The sequence below is a fragment of the Sorghum bicolor genome, chromosome 2 (assembly GCF_000003195.3).
Source record: "Sorghum bicolor cultivar BTx623 chromosome 2, Sorghum_bicolor_NCBIv3, whole genome shotgun sequence".
Taxonomy (NCBI): domain Eukaryota; kingdom Viridiplantae; phylum Streptophyta; class Magnoliopsida; order Poales; family Poaceae; genus Sorghum; species Sorghum bicolor.
The window spans coordinates 63,329,413-63,351,655 of NC_012871.2; the positions used below are offsets into that span (position 1 = coordinate 63,329,413).

The window sequence follows — 22,243 nt, forward strand, 5'->3', positions numbered from 1 at the left end:
TAGGAAGCTTCTAGATATATTTTCATGAGCTCTAAATATTTTATTAGGTTTCTTATGTCCTAGCCTATGTATAGGATCGTTTCTGTATATTTAATAATTTTGTGAATATTTTTCATGGTTCAGAAACCTTGCTAAGTGTTTATTATATGCTTTTAGTTAAAATTAGGTAACCACCTCAAAACACAAACTCATAATATCGTGCCTAGGCTAGGCCTTGTTTACTTCCACCCAAAAACCTAAATTTTTTAAGATTTCCCATCACATCAAATCTTTAGACGTATGCATGAAGTATTAAATATAGATGAAAATAAAAACTAATTACACAGTTTGATCGAAATTGACAAAACGAATCTTTTAAGTCTAGTTAGTCCATAATTAGACAATAATTACCACAAACAAACGAAAGTGCTACGTGTCGCGAAATATTTCGCATCGGAAACTAAACAAGGCCCTAGTCAACTTCAATCTCGTGGTTTCTATGTCTTGCGTGGTGAAAAAGAGCATTGGTATGTGGGGTGTTTGGTGAGACTTTTTTAATTCTTGCAGTGGGACGATCGTAAATACGATTTTTTCCTTTTATATTTATTATTACTGTATATTATATGTATATAAGTGGATGGATGATTTTTTTAGGGGTATATGGATGGATGGAATATTCGAATCCGTCATTTGTAAAAAAAAAAAAAGGTCCTTTCAGCCTCTTGCTTCACCATGTCGGCCCGCGATCGGCCCAAAGTGGGTCCGGACCCGCACTAGTATCCAAAGACTCGTGGCGCCGCAAGTTCCATGCTTGTTCGCTTCACCTCCTCTGTCGCCGCCGAACACCGCCGCCAGCCTCCCCCTCACTCCACTGAATAACGGCAGCGAGGCGCACTGCAGCCGCCCCGCCCACCCACCAACCCCACAAAATGCCGGCGATGTTGGCGGCGAAGTTTACGGTTCTCCATCTATCCCAGTCACCTTCGCCGCAGTCGAGCTTCCGCCTTGGCATCCGCCCCTCCCCGGCGGCGAGGGCCCGCTCTGTCGCTCCGCGGGCAGCAGCCTCTGCGACCGCCGTATCCGCTAAACCGGCGGCGGCTTCGTCTCCCCTGGTTGCGGACCGCAAGGTCGTCCGTATCGGGCTTCCCAGCAAGGGCCGTATGGCCGAGCAAACCCTAAGCCTCCTCAAGGTTTGGCGCTCCTTTCCGATCGGTGCTTCTTTTGCTGGATTTGAAAGTTTGAATTGTATGATTAGTATGCTGATTTGGTTAAGGTTGTGCTTTTTTGTGCATGATGATGCAGAGTTGCCAATTGTCGGTGAGGCAGCTTAACCCACGGCAGTACACTGCGGATATCCCGCTGGTGAGGTTCACTATGTTCTCTTATCTCTCTGATTTAATTACCTTTCTGTCATATTTGACAGGGAGGCAACGAGATGCTGTTAGTAGGTTTGTTTGTACTGTAAGGTAAGCTTAACACTTAGGTTTAGCTAGGGTTCCTGATTCACTGGTAGGATAAGAATTTTAGGAGTTTTAAGTGTAACTTTCTACTCCTTTGGTTTGTTTGTACTGTAAGGTAAGCTTAACATTTAGGTTTAGCTAGTGGGACATGGCCACTATAATTCTGATAGTTACATGCAAGGCCTTCTCGATGTTTGGTTGGAGCAATGACAAGTAGATGTTTCATGGTGCCTATTGACCCGACACTATCTGAGGCTAATTATGTGATTCATAATATTGCATAGCAGAACCTTATAAACTGCAGAACATGCTTTTGCATAAGTTACAAGTAGTCAATAAATTTGAGTCCAACTGGGTCCTTAGCATTTTCGAGTAATCTTCTAGATTCAAGAATTAAGAAGGCTTTCTTGGCTAATGAAATCTCTACTAGATCACTCTCACATCCCTGTTTGCATCATTAAAGCCCTGCTGGAAGCAAAACTAGCACACCCTATTACCTGCAGAGCATGACCTGTACGCAACAGAGATGAACCCAAACATCTGATTTATAGCTGTATATATTGAGGCTTTGTATCTTTAAATGGATTAATATCCAATGTGGAGTCATTATATCTTCCTAAATCTAATCAATGTTCAACAGCACAGCCTGGGGTCCTTGTCTTCTCTGTTTTGCCTTCTGGTTAATGTGGTTCTGTCTTCTCTGTTTTGCCTTCTGGTTCTTGTGGTTCTCGTACAGTCCAGGCATCCATGTTTAAGTATGCTCACCCTCATTCATAGCGTGTCAGCCTTATTATGCAACATCATTTGACAATATTTGTCCATTGGCTAAACCATTGGTATAGTCCCTGTCGCTTTTTTCCTCCCATTTTAAGTTCAGAGGTAAGAAGTACCATGTTCAGTATAATCTTATTTAAGTAGTGGTATGCAGGGCATTGGAAGCTTACTTTTTCCCCCTTCACTTCAACTTTATACCTCCTTATTTGGTTTCTATGAGTCGATAGTTGGTCTGACACATTATGTGGATGGATTGATTGATAGTTTCAATAGAATTCTTGCTGAGTTTATGCAACACACTGATATCTTTTATCCTTTCCAGATTCCAAATTTGGAGGTTTGGTTCCAAAGGCCTAAGGACATTGTTCGTAAACTTCAGTCAGGCGATCTTGACCTTGGTATTGTGGGTTTTGACATAGTTAGTGAATACGGGGAGGTAAGATTTTGAGCAATCCTGTTAAATTTTTTCTCTCGAACACACAGGAGAGCTGCATATCAATATTTTGCTCTGTTTGTACATGCTTTTAGTCTCAGATGTTTTAGTTGTATGTATTAGCACACCATAAGTCCTTTTACTCAAGAGTCACCACACATTATTAGTCCTGGGATGAAAATAAGTGTGTAATTATTGCAATTTGCACTTTATACCCTATATAATGCCGTCAAAGAGGTAAAAGATGTTTTCCGCATGCATTTGATTATTTCTCATTATCTTGTCCTTAGACTCCCTGGTTTGTGCACACAGATGGTTCTGGACTTATTTATTATATATAAAACATGAATTTCTGCTAATTGAGTTTGCAATATTCTTTTATGTGAAATTTATTCTGCTTTGAAGAAACCTTTATCTGACCAATGTAAATTTTATTGGTCAGGGCACTGAGGATTTAGTGGTTGTTCATGACGCTCTTGACTTTGGACATTGTCGTTTGTCCCTTGCGGTATGTTGTTATCCAGGCGCATTCATGGGTAGTAGTAGTCTTGTTATTCCAAATTGAAGTTTATATCTGAAACAGTCAACTTGTGTGACCAGGTACCTAAGGAAGGCATTTTTGAGAACATAATTACTTTGGAAGATTTGTTAAAGATGCCTGAATGGACAGAAGAAAGGCCACTGCGTGTTGTTACAGGATTTGGATATGTATGATCCAAACCCAAGCAGTCTAATTCTTGCTCCCCACCCCCACCCACCCACACCCCACCAGTCCAACACAACCACACATACACACACTGCTTTGCTGATTATTCACCCCAGTTATATTATTGTGCTGCAGCTAGGCGATAAGTTCTTAAGAGAGAAAGGTTTTAAGCATGTTCGCTTTTTATCTGCTGATGGAGCTCTTGAGTCATATCCTCCTGTGAGTGTGCTTTCTCTTCACTTGATTTCCTTCTGTTTCCTTGCGATTCCCCCGTTTGTTTTTTTTTCTTCCATGTATTTATTTTGAATTTGATTGGCCCAATAGTTTGTTGCCCTTTTCTGTTCCCCAATAGTACTCAAATTTAGATCTTAAGAGAAGCTAAGTGGTAACTATTTGTTAACGTTGCCCTTTTCTGTTCCCCAATAGTACTTAAATTTAGATCTTAAGAGAATCTAAATGGTACCTATTTGTGTTAACATATCTTAGACATTGCTCTATCCAGAAATCATTACGCCACATAGAATTATTTTTACTATTGACTCTGCTATACTTGTTTATGTTCTTGCTCTAGTAGTTATGATGGCTGGCATGAATTCTTTATGGGTAATATATGACTGACGTAGATTATGGGTGTCTGAACTTTAACCCTTCACATGGATCGATTTGTTCATTTACTATTGTAAGGTACTACTGGAATGCACACTAGTGCCACTTTTGACTAGCTTGCGAGTTGTGTAAAGAGGCTATCAAGGTTAACACATGTTGCTAATTTCCTTTCCCCTGTGAAGATGGGTATGGCTGATGCTATTGTGGATCTCGTAAGTAGCGGAACGACCTTGCGTGAGAATAACCTAAAGGAAATTGATGGTGGAGTAGTTTTACAAAGCCAGGTAAAGTTTCTCTCTCTCACACACATGCATGTGTCGGGCTCACACCCTTCAGTATACTTCGCAGTTGCGGTTCCTTTGTCAAAGAGGAAAGTTTATCCCTTTCTTATTATTTCCTAAGATATCAAATTCTATGCAGGCCACTCTTGTAGCAAGTAGGAAATCTCTGCACAAGCGTAAAGGTGTGTTGGAGGTTACTCATGAGTTGCTTGAAAGACTAGAAGCTCACCTAAGAGCAACTGCAGAGTTAATGGTAAGTCTTCATATAACTCATGTATGCATGATTATACTGGTTGGAACAGAGTTATTGTACTTCCTATTGTTATATTATTAGGTCACCGCAAACATGAGGGGAAACAGCGCAGAAGAAGTGGCAGAGAGAGTTCTTAGCCAGACATCAATATGTGGATTGCAGGTAATAATTAGGAAAATTATAACTAGCAATAATCATTATCTTCTTAGAACTGTCAATGTATTATGTGTAGTTTTGGGGTAAAATGATTATTTTTGTGTTCGGAAATTGAGTTGCATTCATTATATATCATATATAGGCCCTATAGTGTCTATATCTGTGACCAAAATATAGTTGGAGTCATTATACAACTGTAGCAGCTCCAATATGCACATGAAGCAAATCTATATTCTGCATCATTTAAGTTTTCCCCACTGAATAAGGGATTATAATATTTGGTTCCCTTTCTTCTTGATGAGGTAACTTCTGGCTCATTAGAATGGGACTAGTGCCTACTAATTGTATAAAAAATATTATGAAATTAATCACTATCCATATTTGAAATTGCAGTAGTTTGAAATATCAAGGTTGGATTCTTATATTTCTGATTTTTTCTAATGATTTCATTTACTCAATGTTGATTTGAACAGGGCCCGACTGTAAGTCCTGTCTATTGCAGACGTGATGGAAAAGTTGATTTGGAATACTATGCCATTAATGTGGTTGTTCCACAGAAGTTGCTTTACAAATCTATCCAACAACTGAGATCAGTACGACTCTTGCTTCATCCTTTCTTTTGTTCACACACAAATTGCCATAGTGCAATGACATGATTGAAAAAGATGAATATTCTCGCCTAACTACCAAACTAACTTGTTGGAGCTCCTATCAGAACCTATCATTAGTACCTATGTATATACATTTATATTTTCTGAGCCTGAATGATTCTTGATGTTAATGGTGCACGCAATGCTAATATACTTATCTGTGGACTCGGAACTGCAGATTGGTGGCAGCGGAGTCTTGGTAACAAAGCTGACCTACATATTCGATGAAGAGACACCAAGGTGGCGCAATCTCCTCTCGGAGCTGGGGTTGTAACTTGGGTGCATGGTCAGCTTCTGGTCTCTTTTACAACTTCCTATATGTACTGCACCGCATTCGTTTGCCCATGTTGAAGCATGTAGACCCATACGCAGAAGTGAGACCGTGCGGTATCAGTGTACCCCTTCGCTTCGCTTCAGGAAATTTTGGCGTGTACCACCGTGTGTTGTGCTCAGCTGTTTATACTCCAGGCATATATCTTGACCATCTGCGATGTATTGATAGAGTTGGGGAATCCTGTTGGGCGTGTGTGTGTGTATTTCTTGTGCGGTTGTGCCTGACCTCTCTTGCCGCGGCACTGAATAATCGGCCATGTTTGAATAAAGAAAGCCGGTATGGTTCTCATTCATGACCTTGTGTGCAATTTTCAATGTGCTGTTAAATCTTTAACTCTTTAGCCCGAGTTCGATGCGTTCATAGGATGCAGTAGATCAGCTTTTTTGCTTGCGGATTTGCTAAAACACAGGTGATCGCTGGAAATGTTTTACCCTGTCATCTCGCCCGGTGCTGCTGTATGTCGGTGCCTGCTTGATCTCAATTCTCATTCCCATCAGAGGAACTGCTGCATCGGAACACTCCCTGGACGATTCCGTGACTTTCTCTGCCCTCTCTCAGTAGCCTGTTCTACGGTTCTGGTTTGGATCTATCTGTACTCTTTGTTTTTTTGTTTTGAAACTGGATTCTATGGAATTTGCTCCCAAGTGAAAGTGATCTACCCACCACAGCATTTAAAGATTACTGAAGAGAAATCACTAATATAATAAGCGCGACAAGGACTGTAAAAACAGCAAGTCCACGGCCCATGGGCCCTTGGTTTCTCCTCACGGACTCCCAGCCACAAACATCAAAAGACTCTAATCTCCGGTCTCGGCCCAGCCCAACACCTGCGAAACTCATGACCCCGTTCCGTTCCACGGGGGTGTCAGTGACCCAGTGTATCACCCACTCGCTCCCGTCCCGTTCCTCCCGCAAGGCCACGCTGTATGCTGGTGCTGGCAGTCCCATGCCGGCGTGGTGCAACGCCGTGCGACCGCGGTCTTCGGCCGAGTGGACCGGGTTCAAGGAGGCCCTGCTTCTGCTTTGCTTTGGGGGTTTTGGGGGTTTCCGTGGCGGCCGCGTTTCCTCACCTGCACTGCCTCCCCTATATAACCAGCTCGCGTCCGCGGCGGTGCTTTCCTCGCCTCGGCCTCTTCACCAGTTCACCACACCACCACGGAACCACCCACTCCCACCGGCGAGCGAGCGATCCCAAGAAGGCGAGTCGAGATGCAGATCTTCGTCAAGACGCTGACGGGGAAGACGATCACGCTCGAGGTCGAGAGCAGCGACACCATCGGCCACGTCAAGGCCAAGATCCAGGACAAGGAAGGTACGCGCCGTCTCCGACCACCTTCTCGATCGCCTCCGTCCGCTATGCTCTCCGGCCGCCGTAGCATCCATTTGCTTCTTTGCTCGTTTAATTTGTTGCGTTTTCGACTTTCGTCGTGGTCTGACCATGTGTGTTCGATCGATTGTTTGAAGAAGCTAAAGGCCTAATAACCCCTGCCTTTTTTCTCTGCACTGCACATATGCGGGTTTTAGCCTTTTTAGAGAGAAAGTCGTGTTCATCTTCATCCAAACCCCCGTGTTACTGCCGTTCATCTTCTCGATCTGAAACATCCGCAGTGGACCTGGATGGCTGGCCTTTATTTTGAAGCCAAAAATCACAGCTCTCGTTTGATCTGGTGGGTAAAGGATAGGGTTGGATTTAGCTTGTTATTTTGGTTTCTTAAGCGGAACCAAGATAAGTTCGATCGATGTACTGCTTTCTTTGCAAGTCGCTAGACAGTCGAACTGAATTTTTTTAAGGTCTGTCCATGTGTACTACACTACTACTAGATCGCTTGACGTTTGTTTGAAGGAGCTAAAACCCCAACTAGGCCTCTACACCTATGAGGGTTTTGGGAGAAAGTTCAGTAATCTAAGCATCTAGATATGTGGTATCGTCAGATCCCCATTTTTCTGTGTTATTCATAATCTGATAGAAAACAGAACACATCGACGAGGTTGATAGTCTTGTTGAACTGAATCAAAACTTTCTTTCCATCCCTGTTTTTTACTGCAATGTTGAACACTTGAACTGGCTTCTTTCTTTGTTTCTTGGAAGGAATTGGAGCCTTGGAGGTGGTAGGATCTATTACCCTTTTCTTGTTTGGCTACTAGCTAGAGAATTGAACTGGATCTGCTTTAGAAGTTCCCTGTTTTTGATCATTTCTCTGGTTCAATTTCATCGTCCATGTGTGCAAATTGTGCCTCTGGTTCTGTGCAAATTGTGCCGGTGCATGGCGTCGTCTGTGTTCGAATTAATTAATTGAGATTGAAGTAACCGTCCATGTTTGGTTGGCTTTGCTTTGGCTCAATCATTGCAGGCGTCCCGCCGGACCAGCAGCGCCTCATCTTCGCCGGAAAGCAGCTGGAGGATGACCGCACCCTGGCCGACTACAACATCCAGAAGGAGTCCACCGTTCACCTGGTGCTCCGCCTCCGCGGCGGTACCAAGAGCTTCAAATTCAACATCCCACCAAACCTCCTCGTGCTCGCGCGCAAGTACAAGGAGAACAAGCTGATCTGCCGCAAGTACGCACCCACGTCCCTAATTCACCATGCATATATATCAATAATTGCATAATCTGTTGCTTACATCTAGACTTCTAGTACTTAGATTGGTTATTATGCATGTGTGCTGGTTCTTCTTGTGCTTTTATGCTGCTTGTCTGTGTGGTTGTGGTGTACATTGAGCCAAGCCACTTTTGTAACTGCAATGAACCGCAAGTACGCTAGCATATCCCTAGCACCATGCATACATTTCATAATTTGCTGCTTATTACGTACGATTGAATATGCATGTCAACAATCAACATGTGTGCTGGCTCTTCTTGTGCTTCTATGCTGCATGTTCAAATTGTGTAATTTACATTGAGCTAAGTCACTTCTATAACTGCAATGTATATGCATTGTGAAAGTGAAACAGAGGTCGATGCATGACAGGCATTTAGTTCATAAATAGATGGCTTGCTTATTATGATTTGGCAGATCGTTGTGTTTAGTTTGTCAATTTAACATGTGTGCTTCCTGTCTTGCTAATTTAGTTTGTCTAGTCATCAGCCTAGTCTTTAACTATGTGCTGTTTCGTCAAGTCTTATTATTGCCATGAGTTACAGTGTTGTGTGCCAACATTGCCTTGATTTTTCACTTTTTTTTCTTCTTTTCAGGTGCTATGCTCGCCTTCCCCTCAGGTCTACCAACTGTCGCAAGAAGAAGTGCGGTCATAACAATGAGGTGAGAGTTATTTTCTCCTAACAATTAAGGCCAAATGTTTTCAAGATTCTCTGTCACATCGAATCTTTCGGCACATGCATGAAGCATTAAATATAGATGAAAATAAAAACTAATTGCACAGTTTAATTGTAAATCGCGAGACGAATCTTTTGATTCTAGTTAGTCCATGATTGGACAATATTTGCCACAAACAAACGAAAGTGCTACGGTAGCAAAATTCAAAATCTTTTCGCATCTAAACAAGGCCTAAGTACTATGTATTTGTGCTACCTCGATTATATAGCCTATCTTAGACTATCTCCAACAATGGTCACCCAAAATACAAGACTCATTTGTCTTTGGGTAGCGCTACAGGTAAAAGGTTCCATATCTATTTTTAGTCTTCTCCAACAACAAGACCTAAAAGACAACACTCTTTGCAAATGGGTCTCGAGGAGAGAGGATACCCAAATTTGGGTTATGCCTCTCTTGACACCCAAAATGGATCTTCTGTATGGGTACTCTGTTGGAGGCTATAGGTATTGTGTTGGAAACCTATTTTGTGTTTGGCTTCCCAAATAGGTCTTCTATTGGAGATAGCCTTAGTCCTAACAATTAAGTACTACACATCTGTGCTACCTCGGTTATATAGCCTATCTTAGTCCATGTTTGTGGACTTCCTTATTTCATTACTGGCAATTACTTTGTGATGAATGGTATTCATTCTTTAGACTCATGTATTTTTTCCAAAATTCTTCAATTTTCAGTTGAGGGAAAAGCACAAGTTTGTCTCCAAGTATGGTATTGATCGTGAATAGAAAGCAACCAAAGCGACAAGTATCAAGCTTCATCCAAAGTGTCATTATCAGAATCGTTGAAGTTGAAGTCTTGTCCTAGTTCATGTTTTATGCTGGATGTTGAACCTTTATGTCATGTCTAAGTACTTCATATTGTCTTCTGGGTGTGAACCTTCATAATAGCTCTTTTGAGTACTCGGTGGTTTATGCTTGGTATGGCAATGCTAGTGAAACCTCTTGGCACTGCTATTAGCAGACTTTGCCCAATGTTAATGCCTATTTCTGCTGTTTTCCGAGGCATTTGGACGCCACTGTTCTCTCACGCTGCATTGTTGTTGAACACCTTAGAGCAGTTCGATGATTCAAAATTCCAAATGCTTCTTGAAAGCAAGAGTGGTATCATGGAACATTGAAAACTGTCACAAGAAGCAAAAGTTCAGGACATGCTTGAAAATGCTGTCACGCGTAACAAGCAATGCAAGGCACAGGTTAACTGGGGGGGGGGGGGGGGGGGGGATTTCGAGTTTCTGCCACAAGTATGACAAATCCCATCAAAACCATCAGCCCAGAAACACTTCGGATTTCTCAGGTCCTTGAAAATGAGAAATAAAAATAGATACACAGTATTGCGCAGTTGTGAATAGTCACAAAGTTTCTGGGTCGATGGGGTCGTGGTACGATACTTGCGAGAGATTTTTACACTTCGGATCGAAAATGAACCCGTGAACTCAGTTCAAGGTCACGAACCTGAGTCGAGAGTCGAAGGTGGTGAACCCGTTTTATGTGACTATGGTTATGATTGCAAAGGAGAAAAAGAAAATCAAATATCAGTTTTGGACTTTAGACTACATGGCTAAATGCTGCCGAGTGCTGCATCATGTGTTCACCACAGGAACATGGAGCTTTTCTAATGCACACTCAACATTCGCTGATGCCTCTGAACCCTAAAAGAGAAAAGAAAAGAGAGAGAGAGAGAGAGTTCATACTTTCATACGGAAGAAACAAACCAAATAGGCAAAGGCAAACTACAACAAGCACAGGAACCAGATTGATTTGGGTGCTGACTCTCACAACAACAACAACGTAGTCTGACCATCAACACATGGACAAAAGAGAAACTCTGCCCTCTTTCCCACTTCTTCCACGCCGGAAACTCCCGTCGACATAGCTTCATCTTGGTTTTCAACCTTATGAATTAGGCATACTTGATCCAACCTGTAAAGGGAGCGTCTCACCCATGATGTTCTTTATCCACCCTGCACAGTTCTTTAGCTGGTCTTGACCTTCTGATTTCTACAAAGACAATCCATCCCTCCAGTGAATATAATGCAGGATACGAAGAATCATCACTAGGAACAGAGAGGATCAGGAACACATGGACACAATTCAAAATTCATGTTCTCTTTTGTGAATGCAGCCAAAATTTGCCAATGCACCACCAAATCAAATGTTCTAGTTGCAACCATATTGAGCCTGATATGTCAATTGGCACCTGCAAATGTTGTACAAATATACATGGCCGATTAATTGGTGTCCAGCAACATCTTCTAATGCTTGAAGATCTGTTACTCTGTAAGACAATGGCCGCAAGAAACTCAGCCTGACACCGCAGAAACCATTGATCTCCATGATGTTCAGCAGAAACCATTGATCTCCATGATGTTCAGCAGAAACCAGGAGTAATCAGAGTGACTGCCCGCCATCTCAATCTTTCTTCTCCTCTAGATCACCTTCCAACGCACCAGCTTTGCCCGATGAACAACCATCGATATCCAGCGACCTCAAGAAGTTGAAGTAGGCATACTTTATGTCAAACTGCATGTCGTACCAGTAGTTCACGGCAATGGTGAGCCCGTTCGACCCTGGGCTCTGGCTGACATGGTGAAACCACATGCTTGGCAGGTAGAGCATCTCGCCGGCCCGGACCGTGCACCGCATCGGAGCCGGCCCGTCGAAGTAGAGCGGAAACGACGACGCCTGCACGGCCATCTCCTCCGGCGACGCCGGGCACGGGTCGACGCTGCTCCACGGCACGATCCTCTCGGGCTCTTCCATCTCCAGCTTAAGCCTCAACTGATGCTCCCCTTCGGAGTCCTGCTCTGCGGCAACATAGCGGGCGGCGGGGTACTCGCGGACGTAGAGGCGGTGGTGCTCGGTCGGGGGCAGCAGGAGGAAGTGCTTCTCGCCGGAGACAACGACGTAAATGTTGTCGTAGTGGTCCTTGTGGAAGGAGGTGACGGAGTGGGCGTTGCCGATCCAGAGGTTGACGGCCTCGGGGAGGCAGCCGAGCGCCTCGCTGGCCCAGGGCACGTGCGCATCCACGTCACCGGCGACCGCCGCGTACTCCCCGCGGAGGCAGTCGTCCTGCTGCTGCGCGTACGCTACCAGGCCGGCGGCCGGGTCGGATGCCCTGATGAGCCGGACCGCGGTAGGGAAGTCGACGCGGCGGACGTGCGCGGATGCAAAGCACCTCGAGGGTCCGGGGCCGCCGGGGCGCCGCGGGTGCGAGGCAAGCGCGTCGGCGCGGCCGTCGGGGGTGAGGTGGAGGGAGACGGCGGTGGAGCGGAGTGCGTCGGTGAGGTAGGAGGCGGTGGGCCAGAGCGACACAGCGGGCCAGTGGCGGGTGGCCGCGGCGGAGACGAGGAGCGGGCGGCCCGGGGAAACGTGGTCGCGGAGGAACGCGAGCGGTGTCGGGGGCAGGTCGACGCGCGGCACGGCGGCGGCGGCGGCGGCGTCCAGAGAAGAGGAAGGGAGGCCCAGCAGGTCCCGGGACTCCGCCCACAGCTCGCGCAGCGCGGGCTCCATTGGCTCGGTGTGGCGCCCGCCAGACACAGACACGGGCGCCGCGGCGGCGTTCGCTCTGACTGCTCGCTGGTTTTGCGAATTCAGACGGCGGCGGCGCAGGCGCAGCGGCACGACGCGTCGTTGGGTTAAGCGGCTTGGGCCGGTCGATGTGCCCGATTTTGGGATTTGTTGGGCTTGAGGTTGCCTATGACCTGGGCTTCAGTGTGTCTACAGTAGATTACTGATTGGGCCTTTTGCTTATGTCCATGGGAGAAGAAGACTTGAAAGGGTGAAAAGAAGGTCTAGTGTGTTCGTCCATGAATGGACAAGTTTAAATGTAGATGCCCACAGATTAGCTAGTAGTTGTATATCTGCTTAAAAAAGCTAGGAGCTTTGTATCCAATGTCTCTTGTTGATATGTCTAGATTTTATCGCCACTCGATGGTGTTTGTAATTCAATTATGAGCTAATAAAGGGTGGCTTTTCTCAAAAACAAAGTTGAATACCCAATTGTTTCTTAAAAAAAGTTGAATACACTGTTAATTTTCAATGGAATGATACGTTGCCTATATATGGCCTTGTTTAGTTCCAAATTTTTTTTACAAAATGAGCACCGTAGCACTTTCGTTTGTATTTGACAAATATTGTCCAATCATAAACTAACTAGGCTCAAAAGATTCGTCTCGTCAATTCCGACCAAACTGTGCAATTACTTTTTATTTTCGCCTATATTTAATACTCCATGCATACGTCTAAAGATTCGATGTGACGGAGAATCTGAAAAATTTTGCAAAATTTTTTGGGAACTAAACAAGGCCATAATGTGGGGAAGAACAGAGGCAAGTAAACATGAAGTCACTAAGACTATCTTCTACATGTCACCTTGGACAACAGTTTCCAAAATATTACTCAATCCATCCCAAATTATAAGTCGTTTGACTTTTTTAATATCAAGTTTGACCACTCGTCTTATTCAAAATTTTGTACAAAATATCACTTTTTTTTGTTGTGTATTGGTTTATTAATAAAAGTTCTTCAAGAATGACTTAAAATTTGATATATTTGCACAAATTTTTTGAATAAGACAAGTGGTCAAACTTGAGGTAAAAAAAGTCAAACGACTTACAATTTGAGACGGAGGGAGTACTAGATTTCTCTCCTGCCAAATGTGTCGATGGCTCCTTGCAAGTCCCTATTACTAATGAATACAGTTAATTGGTTGATGGCTAAAATTTGGTCACCAAAATTTAGTCAAGCCAAAATTTTGGCAGTTATTTGGTTGACTAGCAAAATTTACCAACATCTCACAATCAGCATGCTAAATTTATGGTAATTTTGCCTTATTATTTTTTGGAATTACCCAAGTGTTTGATATGACAATTTTTGGTACCCAACAAAGCAGGCCTTAAACTCTTCTCTTTTTTTTTGACGGTTAAGAGTACTAGTATTATTCCAACTACTACGGGTTGACAAGCACAACATTCCCTCACATTGCATGCCTTTGATATCATCTTCCTCGTTGACTTGCTACGAATAACCCCAAACACGGCTAAACGTATAGCTGCATCATTAGTCTGAAAACTCTTGTTTGATCTCGACATTAATTTTGACATGGCGAGAGAATAAAAATTCTTATCCTGAAAATGCGTTGTCGATAGATACTCGATACAACGTCGACGTCGCGCCCATGGCAGTTGAGGGATGGAGGCGTATATATACTAGCTAGTACACTACACGCCCTCTTATTTTTGTTTCCTCCATTTGTTTGCAAAAGGCCATGGGAATCTCTGATTGGTTATGGCCTCACGGCCATTGGCATGACCTGCTTGCAGTGACAGTGAGCTCATATGCACGTCCAATCGCAGATTCGCAGGCAAGTGGTTACTACATTGCGCATTTACGCCTGCAAGGGCCGACGTGTCGGTGCAGCACTTGTTCATGACCCTTTTTTGACCTTTTCTGATAACATCGGTACAAATATAGGACTAGGTACCAGCTCCATTATTCTTCACGAAATGATGATCTCAACAGACTCGTTGTCGAAAAAAATATTGAATTATTTTCTGAATTTTGGTAACATATAATGTGAAGGAAAAAAATAAGGTAAGTGATCAAATTAAGGTCTGGAACTGTCAATGAGTAGAAGGGTACTAAAGTGCTCCTTCTGTTCCAAGGATGTTTTGCGCGCCTTTAAGCCACACGTATCTAACTTAATCACATTTATTTTTTTAAAGTGCACAACTATTTACAACAACAAAATTACTCTATTAAATCCACAAGGTAGTACTTATTTGCTATCGTAGATCTTAATAGACTTTTCTGTATGCTTCCTCCGTCCTATAATATAGTATTTTCTAGCATTCAAATTTTATCCTCAAATATAGTGCATTCTAGAGGATAAAAAACCAATTTTACATTAAATACTTTCCATTTATTAACCAATCTCCGTTAATCATATTGATGATAGTGACTGATTAGAAAATAAAATAAGGATACATGTGTCTTTTATGATCTCTCTTAATTTGGTTAAAGTTAGGAAAGTTTAACTTAGTACTTCTTTCATTCTAAACTACAAGGAGTCTGATAAAAGATCAACTTACGCCTCGTTAATTAGGATGGAGGGAGTAATTTAGTTTGCTAGCTGTTTTGGGTGACGCCAAATTTAAAATGAATCTTAATATTTCTTGCCAAAATAGACAGATAAGAGAGAGGCTTGAGGATCCAAAATATTTTGGTATAAATTCTGTACTTTGGATCCCTTGTATTTTAGGACACAGATAACCTCTTAGAATTTGGAACATAGAAAATAGTAATGTCATGCAGTTAATTCACATTTAAAACAACATGCTAGCTCAACTTGTTGGATGTGGAAGATGCAGTCATGCACCCAATCACCAAATTTGAGTTCTCTTCAACTCAAATCTGGTTGCCTATTGAAAAAAAACATGATTTCTCTTAGATTAGTCTTATTTTTTTTAGGAAGTGAGCCTAACTCAATTGGTTGATTATGACATATGGCCATGCACCAAACAACTGAACCACCCAAGTTTTAGTCTTCTTGAACTTGAATTTGGATGCCTATCACCTCGTTCTTGTCATGTTGGTCTCATTTTTTGTTTAAAAAGAGTAATTTTTTCTTACATTAATTTACTTACGCTCACACTTATGTTTACCTCTGTTGAGAATAGGTATTTTAATCCTTGTTTATTTGAAAGGAACTATAGTACAATAGGAGAATATTACAAGCAACATCATGTGTACCTGATCACAGATCCAAGGAGACCAGAATATAATGTCACATGCATGCCACTGGACAGGTTCTGAACTTATTACCAGGTTAGGGAGAAGAATTAGTAATTCTTACTACTAAAATTTAACACACAGTTTTAAATCAATGCAAGTGTCCTTAATTAATACACACATTGCTTATCTCAGTTTTTCCAACCAGCATCTTGATTCTCCTCACGTCGAGCTTACGAATTTTGGCACCTATTGCTACCCCTTTAGCATGAATATATCGGAACTAAAAAAACAAACAAACAAAAAGGTTAGATGTCGTTAGACCAACCATACATGCCCGTTCTCTTGAAAATTTTTGTTGTTTTAATTATTACTTGCATTAATGCGAGTTGGGCAAAACAACAGTTTTGCCCAAAAAAAAAAAAGAGTAGCCCTCAAATAGAACACACGGGTCATAATTCACGAATTCAAATAGCACGCTTTTCATTCCTAAGCAAGTTTTGGCTGGCTGTTCCTATGCATCTTCGGTCTGATCTTGAGAATTTCGGACACACTCGCGCCATTTATATAATTGCAAGTGGTCGCAGGATGACATGGAAACACGTATATTTGGCGGCATCCGGCGTCATCAGGGAGTGGGGATGCTGTTCGCCGAGGACTGTGACTGTGAAGAGTGGGGTCCTGTCCACCGCCCCTAGCTCTGGTGCCACGTCACCGTCGAGTTCCGGGTCATGGCCACCAATTATGCCAGTTTGTCTCTGTGGCCAGGAACTCCATGGCAGCAGGTGTGGCGCATCAACCAAATGAACTTTACAGCTTGCACGAATCCAATGCCTCGCCCATGGAGTATGCTGCACAAGTACAAGGAGCGTTCCATTTTCCACTACTTTCTGAAATTGGTCTTTAATTTAATTCATACTCCTATTTAGCAACCAAAAGGACATTGCTAAAACTTATACAGATACTCGACTTGTTTAGTTTTAATATTTTTAAGATTTCTCGTTACATTAAATCTTGTGATACATTCATAAAGTATTAAATATAGATAAAAACAAATTACGTAGTTTACTTGTAATTTTTAACATAAATATTTTAATCCTAATTAATTTATAATTAAACAATAATTATCGAATATAAACAAAGATATTATAATGTCCGAAATTTTTTCACCCATAGAACTAAACAAGGCATCAGTTCACACAAACGCTGCTGCAACAGAATTGGAGGCCGCTGGAGATCCGAGAGGAGGTGCAGGCGGGCCCACACTGACAGCCGGCCATGCCGATTTCCGCTGTGATTTGTCGCCGATCAAGCCGTCCTACTAGGCATGTTGGATGTTGGGCGTGGGCTCTCGCGCTCCGAAAGGCGAAGAAATCTTGCCGTCATCTTCCCTGTCATCTCCACATCTCAATGGCCGGGGTTGGAGCAGGGAAAACGACGCGTACGAAAAAGCTATCGTGGCCCCTTGTAATGACTTGCCAAAATCCCATGAAAAGAAAGCTGCCCACCTCCCCTATCATTCTCCGCTGCCGTCGCCCGCCACCGTTGCTCTCCCTGCACCTGGCCGATGATCGAGACTCCGTTTGAACTTTGAAATGTAATAATTAGCAATTTTTCTTGAACCATAGGAATTTTACAAAAAAAAAAAAAACTTGCGAATGAAGATCCAAATATTCCTAATAACGTATAGAATTAACTTCAATGAAAGCTGGAGAAAATTAAAGAAACAAAGATCACCGGCTTGCCACCAATGACATCAAAAGCGTTTAGGCCTAATGCTTGTAGTGGACCGGCCTTGAGCTAGCTGCCATGTGATCGCTGATCCTTTCGGCAGTGATGAGCTAGCTATGCTACTTATTTTCACTGAAGCGATGATAATGAGGTGTCTCGCTGCCCACATTGCGGTGTACCACAAAACGAGTCTGACCTCGCTGTCCTTGCTGATGGCATCCTTACTTGCCATTTCCATTATTTTGCAAGACAAAGTTGATCCATGGTCATGGACAACTACTCCCGCGGAACAGTACAATCGGTTCAAATATTTCTATGATAGCTTTTGGATAAAGGTGGTGGTGCCTAATGTTGTCTAAAGCAACATGACGGACTTGACCCAAAGTTGATAAGAATCTGATCCATTTTGCCTTGATTAACCGGAACAAGACACTTGATAGGAACAGGTTTGGTTTCTACCTAAATGATGCACATGAAAGTTGTTTTTGCCAAACTCCATATCCTCAAATAGCTTCTCAAAGTTTGGCCAAATTTAGATTTGAAAATGAAGTATAGCGTCGAATAAAGCACTCGTCTAACTAATTCTTTTTCCCATCAAATAAAATATCCTTTTCAGTGGGTGGTGATTGTTATATAAGGGTCGACTCAGAGTTCTTTTAATGAACTAATCTAATTTTTCTAACAATATATATCTACTCTATCTCTAATTTAAAGAGCAAAAGGTTTCTTCGTCCTTTGTCTCTTACAACTGTCGGATGGAATTTGATGAACTCAATCTATTGTTCTTATATCCATACGAGCTAGAGCAACACGCATCTAGGCACACTATGGAGGCAAACAAATTGAAACGCATGATGACATGATCGCTAAATAAATCTCCAAGCCATAAGTCGTTCAGGTAACCACATAAAAAACTGAATGTCTCTTTGCAGCGCACGAGTATGTTTGTTGGTTATATTAAATGGAGAAAACTTCTTCGTCTAAATTTTGCTTGCTCCCTCTCTCCTGGTCCGCAGTGGCGAAGCTACGTTGTAGCTTGTGGGTGCAAATGCACCCATAAAATTTTTAAAAATCACTACTAAAATTAATTTTCACCATGGTTGTTGCTTATATTTTTGCATCTACAAAAGAAGCGCGCCACTCTCTAAATTGCTCTAGCTTTGTCACTGCTGATCCGTGTAACTATCCACTCCCTTGAGGTCCAAGAATAAGAGTTTTGGCCGGTTTTTATTAAGTGCAGTGGAACGTGATGAATTAAATATAAGGGTTCTAGCAGGTTTATTGTTTTGTTCATGTCAGACTCACGTCGCGTCCATACAAATCAACTACGGCACAATGTCCTATTTCATATTAGAGCGAATGATAGAAATTGTATATTCTGTTGAAGCACACGAAAATATTTGGTAATAATAAAAATTGTCATAAAATTGCTTAAAGCTCCTGATAATCAGCAGCTGGTAAATAATCATTAAAACGAGAAACGAAAGAAAAAAGAACTACGACGAGGTAGGAGGGTTCAGTATCATGATCCAATTATCCCCATCATGACATAGCCTTGTCCTTGATGATTCGAGATGTAATTCTAATTCTCATCATGTCATCGACTAGGTAACACAGAAAACAAACTTTTTTTCTCTCTGTCAATTGCACTGCAACCGTTGCTTTTTATGATGTGCAGTTGCGCACCCATATCACAACAGTACGCAAACATATGCCACTTCAAAATTCGAATCGACACCAATACTGACATGAGAAAAGAAAACACATCATTAACAAAACTGTAGAAATAGATCCAGTCATCCAGCGTCCAAAAAGTCCAGCTAGCTATAGATGCAGCCTAATAACTTTGCTGATCTAGCTACTCACCCCGAATTCCAAAATCACATCGCAGATTCGCAGTAGGGCTCATTGTCATAGCATATTCCTCAACAAACACACTGTTAACAAGCAGATGCACATTCACCGGTCCCAATTGCATTGTCTGCACGCTAACCCCGACATCCGCCTCTATTCCTGTCACCTCTAATCTCGTACGAGCAAATAAAAAACGCACTAGTAATAATCAATCTCTCCCCTGTAACCAAAGCTAGCTGCCGAATCTCTCTCGCTGATCTTGGCTGCTGCAGGGGAGGAGAGGTCGGACGCCAAGGACGGCGTGCAACGTGCAGCAACAATGAGGCCTTGTTTAGTTCTCAAAAATTTTGCAAAATTTTTCAGATTCTCCGTCACATCGAATCTTTAGACATACGCATGGAGTATTAAATATAGATGAAAATAAAAACTAATTGCACAGTTTGGTCGAAATTGACGAGACGAATCTTTTAAGCCTAGTTAGTCCATAATTGGACAATATTTGTCAAATACAAACGAAAGTGTTACTATTCTTATTTTGCAATTTTTTTTAAGTAAACATGGCCTGAGGCGCAGCGATGCACACCTCACAATGCCCGTCGTGTCGTCCTGCACCGCAATGCATGCTGGAGCAGCCTGGAGAGAGATGCAAACGTACGCAAAACCAGTACCACACATCATGGATCGATCGGTCTGTGTGTGAGCCTGTGTGATCACTTGGTGTTGGTGATCTACTCATCTCTCTCCCCCCACAGATTCACGCACCGTGGCGTGCCGGGGTGAAAAGGACCAAGACACCGTGCACACCGCCCCTTTTGGACCCTTTCCATGTGTCATGACACGGTCATATGGGCACCTTTTGGTTGCATCGCATGACATGTTCATGTGTGTGCTTGTACAGCTCCTCAAGATTCCCGATCATGATACCAGTGACACCTCTTTAATTATTAGATCAAGGGTGATTTTTTTAAAAAAAAAAATCGGCAGAGTGATGAGCACCTTGTGTGTTCTCCCCGTTCTTGCCTCGCCGCCCGGCAGGCCTCTATATATAGGCCCCCGGTCTCACCACATCGCTTCACACAAGCTCCATCGATCCATCCCACTCTCAGCTGATCGCTCACTCTTTCAGCTCGATCAGTCTTAGCTCTAGCTCTAGCTAGCCAGCTAGCCAATCCTTCGTGTAGTCGTCATCAGCCTTCTCATCGTCACCAATGGCCACCGCCGAGGTAGCTCAGCTCGATCGATCCTAGTCTTTGATTCATATATATATATATATATATATATATATATATATATATATATATATATATATATATATATATATATATATGCACGGATCACGCTTTTGGATCTTTGTTCCGATCGAATACCTGTGAATACTGTCTTCTTCTTTCTCATCGATCGGGCGATCGCCTGCTCGTCTTTGATGAGATAGCGATGGACGACGATCCTGCGTTAACAATGGAGGAAGCTAAGATGTTTAACGATCTGTACGCGCCGTGCACATGTGCAGGTCCAGACCCCGACCGTGGTGGCGACCGAGGAAGCGCCGGTGGTGGAGACCCCGGCGCCGGCCGTCGTGCCCGAGGAGGCTGCCCCCGCCCCCGCCGAGGCTGAGCCGGCCGTGCCAGAGGAGGCTGCCCCCGCCGAGGAGGCCAAGGTGGTGGAGGAGCCAGCTGCCCCGGCGGAGCCCGAGCCTGTCGCCGCTGAGCCTGAGGCCGAGCCTGCCGCCGCGGAGCCGGAGGCGGCACCTGCTGCGGCCGCGGCGGAAGAAGAGGCGCCAAAGGAGGCGGAGCCGGCCGCGGTCGAGGAGGTCAAGGAGGAGGAGGCTGCGGCGCCCGCTGCCGAGACAGAGCCGGCGGCCGCCGAGCCCGAGGCTGCTGCTCCTGCTCCTGCTGCTGCCGAGGAGCCCGCCGCGGCCGAGCCGGCCGCCGAGGAGCCCGAGAAGGCCAGCGAGTGAGGCCTCCTCGGCGGCGGCCAAGGGATCGGAGTGAGATGGCTCATCGTGCGCGCGTACATGCCACGGGCTTTTGCTGTTGAGTACGCTACGGTTACTGGCGTTTCTCTACGTACCTAGCAGTGGCTGTGCGCGTGGACTGTCCGGTGCGGACTGCGAGTGACGTGGGCTAAATAAAGTGAGGGTCGTGTTCGTGTGGCGGGGGGAAGTGGGGCCCGGTGTCAGTGGCGCGGTGCCCCATGGCCTGCCACTGCAGCTTGTGTGTCTTTTGTGTTGTGTTGGTTCCTGTTCTGTGTTCTCTGTCTATCTATGCTCATGTATGTAATGGCAGTTTGGGTATGATGAGTATCAAGCATGTCTGCATTCTCGTCTTCTTTGGTTATTGCGTTTCTCCTTTGTGTGGTATGAATATTATGATTGTGATATTTTTCTTTATATATATAGATAGAGCCAGTTGTTCATCGGCAAACCTGCAAGGTTGCAATGCTTTGTGTAAGTGCAGCAGTTCAGAAATCAGAACGCCGGATCCGCCAGAACGAGTGACTAGTGAGCCTGTTCTGTCAATGGTCTTCATCACCCGGCAGCCGCTTCGGTGCCGACTTGCTATCTTTGCCGACGTCTGGTACTTGGTAGGATCGAGCATGGCCTATGGCGATTTGCTAAGGACATACACGTGCTCCATGGTGGTCCATGATGGCATTCAGTAACGTGCTTCCAGTCCAGCGGCTGCGGTGCGGAACGCGCAAAACATACGGAGCGAAGACGAAGAGGTGTCCAATGCACCAGCGTTCAGTTCAACTGGACATGCATATGACTGATTTCAGATCCCAAAAAATAAATGGATGTGATTCAGAATTCCAGAACACAACCAAGAAACGGTTGTCATTCAGAATTTCAGTTTCAGATTCCCAGCGTCGGGCAGGGAAGCCTTGGTCCATCCATTCCTCAAAAAAGATCTGCCATGGTTCACATGAGCTTCAGTCCCAAGCAAAACACGTATGACTCCTTGTT

The 22,243-nt window shown here is 43.7% G+C and overlaps 4 protein-coding genes across 4 annotated transcripts; 3 read left to right on the top strand and 1 right to left on the bottom strand.

Moving 5' to 3' along the window:
• On the top strand, window positions 747-5,924 carry LOC110432925 (ATP phosphoribosyltransferase, chloroplastic-like). Its single transcript, XM_021454162.1, has 11 exons — window positions 747-1,169; window positions 1,282-1,341; window positions 2,536-2,649; window positions 3,089-3,154; window positions 3,247-3,354; window positions 3,488-3,571; window positions 4,141-4,242; window positions 4,379-4,492; window positions 4,574-4,654; window positions 5,122-5,241; window positions 5,477-5,924. The coding sequence occupies exons 1-11, from the start codon at window positions 909-911 to the stop codon at window positions 5,570-5,572; spliced, it is 1,206 nt and encodes a 401-aa protein (XP_021309837.1). The 5' UTR covers window positions 747-908; the 3' UTR covers window positions 5,573-5,924.
• On the top strand, window positions 6,790-9,975 carry LOC110433115 (ubiquitin-like). Its single transcript, XM_021454777.1, has 4 exons — window positions 6,790-6,944; window positions 7,984-8,191; window positions 8,827-8,893; window positions 9,640-9,975. Exons 1-4 carry the CDS (start codon window positions 6,842-6,844, stop codon window positions 9,688-9,690), a joined length of 429 nt encoding a protein of 142 aa, XP_021310452.1. The 5' UTR covers window positions 6,790-6,841; the 3' UTR covers window positions 9,691-9,975.
• LOC8055861 (jmjC domain-containing protein 7) lies at window positions 10,501-12,933 on the bottom strand. Its single transcript, XM_002462513.2, has one exon. It carries the CDS (start codon window positions 12,472-12,474, stop codon window positions 11,374-11,376), a length of 1,101 nt encoding a protein of 366 aa, XP_002462558.1. The 5' UTR covers window positions 12,475-12,933; the 3' UTR covers window positions 10,501-11,373.
• Window positions 20,333-21,614, top strand: LOC8064840 (induced stolen tip protein TUB8). The gene is made up of 2 exons (XM_002460395.2): window positions 20,333-20,501; window positions 20,789-21,614. The coding sequence occupies exons 1-2, from the start codon at window positions 20,487-20,489 to the stop codon at window positions 21,233-21,235; spliced, it is 462 nt and encodes a 153-aa protein (XP_002460440.1). The 5' UTR covers window positions 20,333-20,486; the 3' UTR covers window positions 21,236-21,614.

What these genes read in the sequence shown, in the direction of transcription:
- LOC110433115 (XM_021454777.1), top strand. Translation starts at nt 6,842, where the DNA reads ATGCAGATCTTCGTCAAGACGCTGACGGGGAAGACGATCACGCTCGAG. An exon ending in CAAGATCCAGGACAAGGAAG is followed by an intron (nt 6,945 to 7,983) that starts GTACGCGCCGTC and finishes CAATCATTGCAG; the next exon opens with GCGTCCCGCCGGACCAGCAG. An exon ending in AACAAGCTGATCTGCCGCAA is followed by an intron (nt 8,192 to 8,826) that starts GTACGCACCCAC and finishes TCTTCTTTTCAG; the next exon opens with GTGCTATGCTCGCCTTCCCC.
- LOC110432925 (XM_021454162.1), top strand. Translation starts at nt 909, where the DNA reads ATGCCGGCGATGTTGGCGGCGAAGTTTACGGTTCTCCATCTATCCCAG. An exon ending in GAGCAACTGCAGAGTTAATG is followed by an intron (nt 4,493 to 4,573) that starts GTAAGTCTTCAT and finishes TTATATTATTAG; the next exon opens with GTCACCGCAAACATGAGGGG. An exon ending in CATCAATATGTGGATTGCAG is followed by an intron (nt 4,655 to 5,121) that starts GTAATAATTAGG and finishes TGATTTGAACAG; the next exon opens with GGCCCGACTGTAAGTCCTGT.
- LOC8055861 (XM_002462513.2), bottom strand. Translation starts at nt 12,474, where the DNA reads ATGGAGCCCGCGCTGCGCGAGCTGTGGGCGGAGTCCCGGGACCTGCTG.